Source organism: Homalodisca vitripennis, chromosome 1 (assembly GCF_021130785.1).
Source record: "Homalodisca vitripennis isolate AUS2020 chromosome 1, UT_GWSS_2.1, whole genome shotgun sequence".
In the NCBI taxonomy this organism is placed as follows: Eukaryota; Metazoa; Arthropoda; class Insecta; order Hemiptera; family Cicadellidae; genus Homalodisca; species Homalodisca vitripennis.
The window spans coordinates 140,146,174-140,160,411 of NC_060207.1; the positions used below are offsets into that span (position 1 = coordinate 140,146,174).

General features: G+C 31.2%; 1 protein-coding gene across 4 annotated transcripts in view; it reads left to right on the plus strand.

Annotated features, from left to right (window-relative positions):
* The window catches only part of LOC124372192 (beta-mannosidase-like), a 49,457-nt gene that overhangs the window by 17,021 nt on the left and 18,198 nt on the right, over positions 1-14,238 (plus strand). For all 4 annotated transcript variants that reach the window (XM_046830562.1, XM_046830568.1, XM_046830570.1 and 1 more), the window contains exons 8-12: positions 3,519-3,715; positions 6,231-6,421; positions 6,544-6,734; positions 11,701-11,966; positions 12,321-12,468. In XM_046830562.1, the coding sequence (XP_046686518.1) occupies positions 3,519-3,715; positions 6,231-6,421; positions 6,544-6,734; positions 11,701-11,966; positions 12,321-12,468 (993 nt within the window). The remainder of the gene's footprint in view (positions 1-3,518; positions 3,716-6,230; positions 6,422-6,543; positions 6,735-11,700; positions 11,967-12,320; positions 12,469-14,238) is intronic.

A 14,238-nucleotide genomic window follows, 5' to 3' on the forward strand; every position in this document is an offset into this window, starting at 1 on the left:
ATTGGCTACAATCCTACCTTAAACATAGAAAACAATATGTCGAAACATCATTCAAAAATAAATTTAATCAATTGATATGTATTAATTCTAAGTTAAAAAATATATTACATGGTGTGCCTCAAGGATCTATTCTTGGGCCAATCTTGTTCTTATGCTACCTTAACGGCTTACCGCAGACTGTAAAAAATTCGGGAACTAAAATGTGCTTGTATGCTGATGATTCTAATCTCATTATATCAAACAAATCTTTGCAGGTAATTGAAGATCAAGCACAAAGTGATTTGATCTTAGTCAGAAACTATTTCTCCAACAAAAATTTGTTACTTAATCTTGAAAAGACAAATTTTGTCTTATTCAGTACTCGCCAAAATAAATGTGTAGACAGTCCAAAGATCGAAATTGGACAAGTAAAACTTAATCAATTAGACAGTACTAAATTTTTAGGAATGGTTTTAGACAAAAACTTAACGTGGAATGAGCATACACATGCAGTTCTAAATAAATTATCTTCTGGGTTGTATGCTTTAAGGAGCATATCAAAATTCTGTAGGTTGGATGTTTTAAAATTGGTTTATTTTGCCCATATACACTCCCATATATCTTTTGGTATTGTGTTGTATGGTGCAACAAGTGATCAAAATTTACAAAGTATTCTTCACATTCAGAAACAAGCCATTCGTAAAATGATTAATCTGGAGGATCGTGAATCGGCAAAGCAACATTTTCAAACTCTAGGTATTCTTACTGTGTATGGCTTGTACATATTAGACACTGTGGTGGCTGTTAGGAAGGCTAGGGATAGACTTCCTGTATTGGGATCATCACATGGCTACTTGACTAGAAATCGAAACCAGTTGGCAGTACCAAAATTAAAATTAGAATTTAAGAGAAAAAACCCATTAGTTGCTGGAGTAAAGTTTTACAATAGTATCCCCGAAAATATAAAAAGCATTCCTAATGTCAAATTGTTCAGATTAAAATTAAAGGAATATCTTGTTGACAAAACATTATACTCATTTAATGAGTTTTTTGAGAGCAGGGTGGAATAAACTATAGATTATTGGTTAAATATTAATTATACTTTTGTTTAAATACATACTGTTTTAGCAAATTAACTTATGTATTTAGTTCTTAAATCTAAGTTCATACTATTGACACACCGTTTATATTTGTATATTTATTCTTGTAATGTAATGTGCAAATGGTAAATAAAGATTGTTTTGAATTGAATTGAATTGAAAACTTCAAAGGGCTCAAATATATTTATATTTATTAACCGTATATTTATTACGAATTTAGGAAGAGATGACCATATCAGTGCAGCATTAACTGACTCAGCATTTTGAGGCTTAATGAAAGAAAGAAAACTAATTATATTAATGTTATTGTATAATGCAATTAGAACAGAACTTTCTATGTACATTTCTAAACACTTTATGTTTCTCAGCAATGTTATTGATTGAAGCACTCAAGGTTTTGTCCTAAAATTATTTGACCTTGACTTTTGACAGTAACAACTGTAACCCAATCCTCTCCAACTTACTCTTTTCCACGAGCAACTACCATTGCTAATGCGACCACATGTATTTATAGACTTTTATTGTAAAAAGTATGTACATTTTTACAGAGTCGACATGATGTGGGGTGAAGTGTGACTCAATCTTGCTGAGTAGATTTAACTTTTCAAACTAAGATATTCAAAGTTTTGGCCAGTATAGAAATTTAATAACAGTTCATCAATAACTTTGAAATTTGCTTGTAGATTTATTGTAACAAATAACATTATATATTGCTTTTATATAAGAAGTAAAAAAAAAGACCAAAACTCTCGTTGCCATCCTTATAATCGTTTTTAAATTTTGAGGCTGCTGTGTATTGATAAACCATATTGAAAGACTTCACATTCATTAGCACAGCAGAGGAATAAATAATATTAACTTACATGCGGCCTAACACTCAACATAGTAATTTTTTGCACACTAAGCATCAAGTTTGTTAATTTAAAAGTACAATTTAATTCAGTTCTGAACTTCAAGGTGTTATTTAAATGTCAGGTAATGCACAGCTTCATCACATTTTACAGCAGTATGAGATGCTGTTGTATGAAAAATAACCAAACCAAAATATAATTTTTATAATAGAGATGTAGCCTAAAAAAGTGTTTGATAAATATGTATAACACAATATGTATAAACCATTCAACACTTTTTTTTCCTTTTATTTTCATACTATGTACATTTCAAAATCTGTGATTTGGTTTAAGGTTTTTGGTTTAACCAAATCTATCATAATCTAAATTTTACCAGTGAAATTGAAGAAAATAATGCAATAAACTACCTTAATTTGACTATAACCAAGATCAACAGAAAGCACAGTTTCAAAATTTACAGAAAACCGACATACACAGATTTAGTTATTCCTTCCTCATCGAATCACCCACATCACCAAAAAATGGCTGCATTAAAATCAATGATCGACAGATTACACAAAATTCCAATGAAAACTAAAGATTTTTATAAAGAATTAAACATTATTAAATACATAACCCAAAATAATGGATATAAACCAAGCATGATTGATGTATTATTGAAGAACTACACAAAGAAAGAAAATAAGAAGAAATAAGAAAGAGATATCAAATACATTCAATCAGACTTCCTTGGTAAACATTGTCACAAAATTAACAAATCATTTTATAAACAAGGGTATCAATTGGTTTTCAAAACCTCGAACAACCTCGGACTTTTAATCAAAAACAAAAGCAATTCAACAAACCAAAATCAAAATTCAACAATAGTGGAGTATACAAATTCAATTGCAACGATTGTCAATCCCACTATATTGGACAAACCGGCCGATCCTTCAAAATTAGATTTAATGAACACATAAAAGCATTGAAAACATCATCAAATTCAAAATATGCAGACCATTTAAATAACACCGGCCATACATACAATCTTAAAATTTTACACACAAGCAAAAAAAAAATCGCTTATTATCTACTTTAGAACATTTTGAAATTTAAAAAGTGCCAAAATTAATCATAATATATTATTAAATGACAAAGATTTTCTAACAAAAAATTTATTATTGATAGACTTTTAAACAATATACATTGATCACACATAAAATTAAATATAACAAATTTAGCCACCAAGGTAGTGAAAAAACACATAACAATTTGATTTTAATTATTTATTTTCATAATTTAACTTAACCTTAGTACCTGAAAAATAATGAAATCACAGATTTTGAAATGTACATAGTATGAAAATAAAAGTGTTAAATGGTTTATACATATTGTGTTATACATAATTTTTATAGCTCACTCTTCACTGTATTTTACAGCTCATTTATAGAATCCTCGTATCTGCAATACTGTTTTAATGATTTTATCTAAAAAATATTTTGTAATAAGAGTCTGGCAGTTTTTTTATTTAAGACATATGTAGGGTATATATTTTTGAAGTTGTATAAATACTAAAAAATAATTAGATTAATCTAAATTTTTCATGCAGGCTTGACCTTCTACTTTGAAGTGAATGGGGTAGCAGTATTTGCAAAGGGCTCCAACTACATCCCAGCACACATCCTTCCTGAGTTGGGGGCTGAACCAGCTCTCCTGCACAGGATACTGACAGGAGCAAGGGATGCCAACATGAACATGCTACGCGTCTGGGGGGGTGGTATCTATGAGTCTGATCTTTTCTATCAGGTTTGTGTCACTTATCATCTATACATTGGCTTTAAACTCTTCTCAACAAAATAATGTTTTAAATTGTAATCTGCACTTTAATTGAAATTTTTAAGTGGAACAATTGCTGACCAGCTCAAAGGGTGGTGGTAGGGAGCTAAGTATTCAAAAATAAGAATAATTTATTCACACAATAGAACACAAAGGTTTTCTGTACAAGTCAAAACATCAGTATAACAAAAGTAATTATAGAAAAGCAATAAAACATAACTGTTTATAATCTAAATGTAAACCACAATACATTCTTGTTACAAGTTTTAAATTAATTCTACTACAAAAACTATCAGACATGAAGACATGGGTATCACAAGGTCTCAAGCCTTCCGGATCAAGTAAGCCTTTTAACTGTAACTGTTTACATTGTTTGATTTTTTTTAATCCAGAAAAGCTTTTGAACAACATGTAAGAGTTCACCAACATCATCTCAATTATGTTTATTCCAAGTACCATCGTGTATAGTCTTGTGTGTGATGGGTTAATATTTGCCACCATCTGATCTTGACGATCCACCTCTTTCATGTACTTGTACTCAACAATTGCCATAGGTTTGATGGTTGTTTCACTAGTATATTATTACACTCTTCCATGTCAAGAACATGCTCTATTGAAATAAAATATACATCTCTTTTGTCATATCATTTACCAATAGCAATTCCATCAGCATAGTACGTCTAAGCTTGGTCCATAGAACATCGGAAGGTGTATTTTTATGTTTATTTCTGAGAGTTCCTGTATTGTAGGTCTTCCAGTCAAGTAGCTCTTAGGTCACACTACTATACAGTGTGTGACCTAAGTCAAACTTATCTTGCAGAGGATACAAGACCACAGTTTCTTAATGACCGACACATCCAAGGTGAAAATCATTGGTTCATAAATAGCTTTCATGGTGGTGTTGAAGTGTTCGACTAGCCAAATTTTATAAAGTCAGTCATCTGGTACTCATTCTTCACCAAATGGATTCTGAGTCAAATGCAAGCATTGCATTATAAGCAAAAACCGGTTTCGGCTCATTTATTATGTGAAAGTGGACTCTTGTAAAGTCATGTGTCATCCAATAGTCTCTCATTCTAGGGTACTGAATAATTAGCAAAAGAAAAAAAACCATTTTTACTTCCTTCTTCTCAACTTCAACACAAAGATTCATTGAAGAGTGAGGTCTTTGATCAGTAGTTGCCATTATGTATTGAGCTTGAGCACTTACTTCAGTTATAAGCAAATCAAGAAACTCATTATTTACCATCAATCTAAAAAATCGAAATATTCTGTATTGTGTGGCATCTATATTTTTAGTACTTGTTTAGAAATATAATCAAAGTTCTTCATTGAGGAACTATTATTTGTATATTGAACAGCGTAAGGGGCAACCAAGCGCCTAGTAGGCCTTTGTGCAGTATATTTTGCTCTTGACAAATTATGTGGCTGTGAAGCAGCAGACTGTTGTTCTATATCATTGACTTATGTAGGGGGGGGGGGAGATTACACTGTGTAACTTAAGAGTAGAAGCTACAGTACTCACAGACGTAGCAGACTTACTTTGCAGCGATGGTGACCTTGAAGAATCAGTTCCACTGTCATCATCCGGCACTGGAGTTGAAGTACAAAACTATTCATCGGGAAAGTTTATCTCAAAGTTACTCACACTTTTATGTCAAAGTCATCTTTGATTCTCTATGAGATTAGGCTACAGTTCAATAAACTAATCAATGTATCATCAGGAGTAGTTTTCATTCTAGATCGTAGAGGCTATCGTGATGATGAAGGGTCTAAGTTCACAGAAAAAGTAAAATGATTTACTTTACTTATGATAAAACACAACAAAATAAGGAACACATTTTGTAATCTCAAACTCACTCACCTCCCAAATAATAATAGTGAAACCTATGATGAGATAGCAGGAATCCAAGTCAGGTAACAATAACAGAAACATGTAAGAGATTGGCAGGAATTGAATCAACTTAATGAGATCAGCTGACTGCAAATCAGCTGGAACTCAAGTTGTAAACATTAAAAAATAATCAATACTTAGAATACTGATTTTCAAAAACTAAGGTTTATTTGGTATTCTTAGACATCCAAATAACCATTTATTACATCAATAATTACAATTTATTATACAATAACAAATTGGCAGTTTAAAAATAATTCTGTACTTTATGCCACCCCATATTGGCGTTGTTGGTATTAGTGGTGTGATATGTGTACAGGGCCACCTGCCATCACAAGGATTAAATGTGTTAACTAGCCAAGATGACTAACATTAGGGCATATTATTGATCAGCATCCAAAATAAATTTTCTTGCTTCACCCTAACTATTATGTGAAAAATTAAGAGGGCAGTAATGCAACATCTGGTACGGTATCTCGCTGGTTGTAGACTTTTATATATAACCTAAAATTTGGGTGGTAAATCTAAATTTATATGAGCAGTGGCATATGATATTAGAAATTTCAAACCTCAAATATTTTATGTCAACAGATCTGTGATGAGCTGGGAATACTCATCTGGCAGGACATGATGTTTGCATGCAGCATGTATCCGGCAACAGATGAGTTCCTGGCAACAGTTGCCACAGAGGTGACACAGCAGATACAGCGGTTGCAGCATCATCCCTCCATAGCCATATGGGCTGGCAACAATGAAAATGAATCAGCTCTTCGAGACAATTGGTCAGATTCATTTAAGTGGTTTTATTTATTGTTACATCTCTAACAAAGTTACAATTGTTTTACTGTGCTGTACTTTCAAAGGTAGGTGTTGATTTGAAAGCTAACCATATTGTTTATTGTAGGTACGGAACACAGGCAAATTTCAGTCTGTTTAAGGCAGACTACATCAAACTGTATGTGGATACAATGCGGCCGATTGTTCTGAGTTTAGACAAAACTCGGAGTTATGTCACTTCTAGTCCATCAGATGGAAAAGAGACAGAGAGAGAAGGATTTGTCGCTGAGAATCCTTCAGATACAAGATATGGTGATGGTAAGTAGAGTACTAAATATGTCACATTTCATATTTATTTATTGATCCATATGACACAATTTATTTGCTTTTTCGGAATCAAGAATCAAGAATCAAGAACTTTATTTTCCATTAAGTAAACAAGTCACAATAGGCATCGTCAAGAAGTTATAAACAAAATTAAGGTGTCAAGTCCAACATATCACAGTTCATATACTCTTCTGCAGTATAAAATGCTTTCTTCTTAAGCCACTTAGCAATAGTACAACTAAATTTATTACAAGGAAGTGACCTGATGGACATCGGCAGTTTATTGTATAACAAGATTTGTTGATACTTAAAACTATCTAAACACTTATTAAGCCTAACATTAGGTTTAACAAGATCTTTCTTTTGTCTAGTATTGTAATCATGTATTGAATTTGCTTGATTAAAATTACTAATGTTTTTCTTAACATAAATCAGGTTACAGCTAATGTAGATACATGCAAGAGTCATAATATTAAGTAGTTGAAAAGTGTTTCTACATGAAGCCGACATGGCTAGTCCGTTTATTATTCTAAGAGCCTTCTTCTGCCAAATAAAGGCTCTTTTTGCTGAACTATAACCACCCCAAAGACGTATACCATAGCTCAGATGTGCATGAAAAAGGCCAAAGTATATCATGACAAGAACATCCAGATTCACGGAATCCTTCAACTTTCTTAAAAGATAGGTAACTCTGGACAGTTTTTTACAGAGATGATTAACATGTTCGTCCCAACAGAGTTTGCTGTCTAAATGAATACCAAGCAATTTTACAGGTTTGAACAAGTCATAGTCTACATCCGATAAATGGTTCTTTAAAGTAAATATTATTTGTTCAGTCTTAGTATCATTTATTAACAGATCATTAGCAAGAAACCATTGTTTTGCTTGTTTTAATGAATGTTTAAGTTGAATTTTCACATCTAAAATATCCAAACCAGAGTTAGTAATGGTTGTATCATCTGCATATAGAACAGAAAAAAATGAAACATTATAACTAAAATCATTAACAAAAATTAAAAAAAGAAAGGGTCCCAGAACTGAACCTTGTGGTACCCCTGCTGAAACATTTAAAAATTGAGAATCTTTGTCTTGTATACAAACTATTTGTTTTCTATCTGTAAGGTAACTACTCAACAATTGCAGCTCTTTGTCCAAAATTCCATAATATTTTAGCTTTTTTGACAATAAGCCATGTGAAACCGTATCAAACGCCTTACTTAAATCAATCATACTTGCTCCTACTACCAGTTTATTTTCAAAACCATTGAGAACAAAGTTTACTATTGCTTCTACTGCATCACTAGTTGAATGGTTAGGTCTAAACCCAAATTGATAGGTGTATAGCAAATTATTATTTACAAAATATTCATAGAGTTGAGCTACAAGACATGACTCAATAATTTTACTTATAATGGGTACAATTGTAATGGGACGATAATTGTCTGGATTTTTTACATCTCCTTTCTTATGAATAGGTGTAATTTTAGATACTTTAAGACAATTTGGGTAAACTCCTTGAGATAAAATTAAATTAATTACATAGGTAAGTGGTACTACAATTACATCAATAATATTTTTTAAAACATAATTTGAAAGGCCATACACATCCTCACAACGGGAATTACTCATTTTATTTACAACAGATTTAACAAAAGTTTCATCAATCAGTTTCCATTGAAAACTGCTAGTTGGTTGTGGCTGAGGGGAGTTTGCTAAAAAATTAGAGCAGAGGTTATTATTTGTATTTACTGCCACATTCACAAAAAAATCATTTAAAATATCAGGGCTAATAGGTATTGGTGGCTGTGACATCGGATTCAGATTACATTCAGTTTTTGCAACTTTCCATGCAGCTTTACAACGATTTTTTGAGTTTGAAATCATCTTGCTATTGGCTGCAATTTTGGCCTTTGTAATATCTTGTCTGTAATTTTTTTGAAAATTCTTAAAACGTGCCTTATCTACTAAACTTGAAGTATCCTTCCATTTGTCATACAAAGTTAAAAGTTGATTTCTCATCATACTTAATTCAGGAGTAAACCAGTTCCCCTTGTTAATTCTCTTAGGTTTACATTTTACAGATATTTTTGGACAATACATATTAAAATAAACACTTAAAATATTTACAAATGACTTAACAATAACATTTACATTACAATTATTACACACACTGCCCCAGTCAAGATTACTTAGACATTCTTTTAGATTATGTAGTTTTTCAGGGGATATTAATCGTTTGGTACAATTTTCCGTTGTTTTCTTAAAACATTGACTATTTTTTAATGTTTTTGGCAAAATGAAAAATTTTACCCATAAGCCAGCATGGTCTGATATTAGGTCTTGTTCAAGTAAGAAGGAGTCAAAACTACTACCATCCAAATTTGTGAATACATTGTCCAAACAGGCCAAATCTCTAGTTGCTTTAAAATTAGTTGGAAATAAATTAAAGGATCTAAAAACATCTAAAAAACATTGAACATCTAACCTATGAGTTTCTAAAATATTTACATTAAAATCACCTGTTATAGCAAAATATTTGCAAGATTTAGATACTATATATGACATTAAAACATCTAACTTATTTAAAAAAACCCCAAAATCTGAATTTGGAGTTCTATAAACTGACACAATGATAAGATCATAGTGTACCAGTTTAATTGCTGAGACTTCACAGATAAAATCAATGCAATACTGGGATAAATCTATTTGCTTTTTCGGAGATTACACAAAGTACATAAAAGAAGAGCTACATTGTCATATTTTATAATTTAACATTTTAAAAATTAATTCAAACAATAGTAAAATTACCATTAATTTTTCATGGATAGTATCTAAATACTCCTAGGTTTTCTTTTAACTCATTTTCATATTTAGTTTGGTAGTTGCATATGTGGAGTCAAAACATTTTTAGAATTTTTGTCTATATTCAAACAGTATTTGGCTACATCACCTGCTGATTTCTTCTGTTGTTGCAGCGGAAAGGTGTAGGTAGTTTTTGACAGTGGTTGCGTTTACCGAATTTTGAAATGTTATCTTTAGAGCTCCATGTCAAATGTCAAATCGCATTTTGCTTGAGAAACTATATCCTGAGACCCTTGAGATGTTATGATAACATATGGATGTGATAAAGAAATGTTAACGGATAGCATAAGTATTTTTGAGTAAGTTGCATAAACATTTAAAAGGTAACACTGAGTGTGAGAGCCTCTCTAATTGCACAGTAGATGTTCATTGTATTTAAGAAACTGTTTGCCTAAACATTTTCCTGTTGAAAATATCAATGTTATTCCCTTTAAACTGAAATGTCATTGATTATGAACTTGGAATTTTGTATGATTCACAGTAATACTTCATGATGCTGGTAAATAACTCTGCCCAAATGGGCATGCTCCAAACATGTTATCTTCCCCCTTTGAGGAGGGGGGGGGGGTAAACGTATTTGGGGGATATGTTGACATGACTAATAAACAACTTGTAGGAATTTGTAAAATATGATCAGACATAGTTCTCTGTGAACCTCTCACAAATATTGATCTCATTGCTGTTGGATCAATAAATAGCCCAACTCTTTGTTAGGAAGGAGTATATTGCTTGGCACTTTCACCAACAATCCTGTCATCTATACAAGAGGATTTTTGCATTCAACAAATACCTGCTTAAATATATGTTCAATTTTCTGACCTTCTTAGCTCTGACTCATCATTTTGGTCCCACACAATGAAACATTTTTGTGGGAAATGGAAATTTTGTAGTAATTTTTTCTGTACTTGTACTCACATTTATTTTATAGCAATCACAACTTATATACCTAAGCTTAAGAATACAGATCCTACATAGTTACACTTTTGAATTCTTTATGAATACATATTGGTCATTATTCTAGTAATTATTTTTTGAAAGTTGAAGTAGTACATGTAAGTTACTCCTTAAAACATTTAACATAAAGATATTGGACTTCTCATCAGCTTTCTCATCTTGATGGTTTCAATTGAAGTATTTGCTCTTGGTTTAAGTTCTTCTATATATTAACGTAATGTATTTTTCCATTTTTATACATTTTTTACCTCTTACATACATGACTATGAATAGATAAAGTTACATACCTTCTCTTCATAAAATCTATTTTTTTAAATAGTTGACTAGATTTGGTATTGCTGTCACATTATCAAATCGGGTCTTAAAATTTTTTCACTTATTGTAAGTTTCAAATCGTTGAGTGAGTGATTTTTGCGGCAGTAAACTTTGAATTTCAATTCTTCCCATAAGAAGTAATCACTAGCTGACAGACTGGTGAATATGTAAGCCAGTGGATATTGCCGAATTATGAAGTCATGTATTAAGAAAACATTCCTCTCACTACTTTCATAGGCCTACACAGTTATTTCTCTAGCTGTGTGGAAAGTGGCTCCATCTTGTCTAGTTGCAAAAACATCAATTATTATGTCACAAAAAATTCTTGTTTGTCAAAATCAATAAAGCTTAGGAAAAATCATAGTCTTTTAAGTATGGAATTTTAAATCACTGTTCAAACGATGACTATAGCAAGAAACGAGACATGCTTAAGGTCGCCAAGTGGAGCAGCAAGGACTTCAAAGAACTGAGGTTCTATAACTAGCATTTTGTGGAAAAATGTACAATATGAGGACAAGGAAAGATATTGTGTTAAAAGAATTGTGTTGAACCATCACACTCAACGTTGAACTCTGTTCAGAAAAACATTGTACAGTGATAACATATTTATTATATTTGAAATATTGTTCAAAAGCATATACGTTGGTGTTAGACTATTGAAACTGAGGTTAGATGCTATAACCTACAAAAAGATAGCCCTCAACAGAGGTCATTTATTGCTACAGCATACACTACCCAAAAATCTATGTGATCTTTTTGTGCCATCCTGTACAATAAACAAATAATTTCAAATCATAAAATGCTCACTAATTTCCTCTTTTTCCAGTTCATTGGTATCAATATACTCTGGACTTGTGGGACTCTGCGGTATTCCCGAAAACCCGTTTTACGTCAGAGTATGGGATAATGTCTTTGCCATCAATTGAATCATTCACTAACATCACACTGCCTGGCGATCTCTCACTGTCCTCCGAGTTCATGAACAGCAGACAGCATCATCTTGGCGGTTATGAGCAAATCACTCTTCAAACTCAGTACAACCTTTATATACCTGAGAATGCTGATCTAGAGACATTTATCTATCTGAGTCAGGTAATCTTTGTGGTACTCTAAATTTGGTATGTGCTTTCATATGACTTATAATACAGTAGTACCAAGAAATATATAGTAATGCTACGGTACTTTTATGACATTTAAGTCTTATGTATCGAATTATAGTAACCTAATTTTCAAATACGTATTCTAATTATAAATTTTTAAATTTATATTAGTTCTCACATATAACAATATTTGTTGATTTCCTTACAATACATAATCATTTCATGTTCTGTCATGTAATTTGTCAAAATTCAAGTGCAAGTAACATTTTTAATACTTACATTTTAATTTTTTTTATAATCTCAGTGTTATCATTCTAGGATTTATGCTTTTTCATGATTTTTCAAGGTAAACCAAGCCATGTGTATCAAGACAGAGACAGAATCTTACAGACGAGGGCGCAACTCGGTAGATCACCTTGGCCAAGGGTTGACTATGGGAGCTCTCTACTGGCAGCTCAATGATGTGTGGCAAGCTCCATCCTGGTCCTCACTCGGTACAGTCTGTTACCAATTTTATGTGTGCATATATTATTAATACATTTTCTTTCACTTAAATTTGTATACAATCTTACAAAATATATATTCTTATAGAAATATATTCAAGATTATGGGTAGTTAATCTTATTATTACTTTACAAAAAGTAAAATGATTCACTTTATCACTTATTTCAATGGTTCCCCTTATTTTATGAAATAATTTCCTCCAAAGCTGCTAATATCAGTATAACTGGTCAATTCACTGTTTTGTTGATTCACAACAATAGACAATAGACAAATATTTATTGTACAATACGTTTTCTGGTATCACAATGTAATAAAAACTGGTACATAGTCAATGATTAAAATCTTCATTACTAAACTCATTCTAAAACATTACTTTCATACTTATAAAAAATAACTTTTGATACATTGATCTATAAAACATTAAAAAAAACATTGAATAAATCCAAGGCTAAACCTATTGTAGATGTTTTTAAAGATATATTTTTACTATTCGTTATCATCATACACTATCTTAAAAGAATTCATTTACACTATAATGTGTTTTTTGACAAAGAGCTTCTTTTAAGTTTTTTGTATATGTAGATAAGGGAAGTTTTTTATATGCCTGTGGAATATTATTATATAATTTCAAACCTAGATAAAGAGGACTAGTTTCAAATTTTTTTTAGTTTATGTGCTGGATATTGAAACAAATTACAATTTCTTGTTTGATATCTATGATTAAATTTGTATTTTTCAAATTGATCAGGATTCTTATGTACTAATTTAAGCATTTCAAAAATGTATATACATGGCAAAGTAAGGATGTTAAATTTTTTAAATAACGGTTTACATGTTGTTCTTGAGTTGCAATGACCTATTGTTCTAATAATTGACTTTTGACAAATAAAGAGTTTTTGCACATCTGAGCAGTTACCCCACAAAGTAATTCCATAACTTAACATTTAGTATACATGGGCATATACAGCTAAACCAACTTCCAAAGATGTTATTCGAACTAGCATACTCAAAGCATATCTGGTTGAATTAAGTTTCTTATTTAACATATTGATATGGTCGGAAAAATTTAATTTAGTGTGTGATAATTTATTAAACAAATTAAATAAATTATCTGTAGACTGATAATTAGAGATAGATTTTACATGGAAAATACTTTTTCTCTTCCTATGAATTGTAGTATCAAAATTTCCTTTTCTGTCAGTTGTTCTGATTTCTTGTTCAATTCTCAGCCACAGACATTTTTGGAAACTTAAGTGTTTTTTCTAGCTTAGTCTGCATTGCTGTAAGTAATAGAATTATAGGTGGTATGTAATTGATTTGTAAAGTTTCTGTGTTAATGTTGATTTTACATTTATGTCATGACTTTGTTTATATTTTTTTGCAATTCAGATCTTAGCATAGTAATTGAATTTTGAAATTTATTAATTCCTTATTTATATTTTTTGTTTGTTTTTTTCTGAATCCCCTTTTGCTATTCGCATCATGTAAAAGTTTTCCCTACAGATAGCAGTCTCAGCAGTGCCAGAGAAAATAATATGGTATTTCTTGTTTTCAATGTTCAGAATATACAATGGCCAAGGCTGGTAACACTTTATTTTTTCAAATACCATATAGTTCCTACATTAACTTTCTTACAGTAACTTAAGTTAAGAAACGTAATATTTAAAATACGTGCCTTAAATTTATTTATAAGTGCAATAGTGTAGAGTAGTGTGCAGTAAAGAAAATAAATTATATGCAGCAATTAAATTATACTGGTA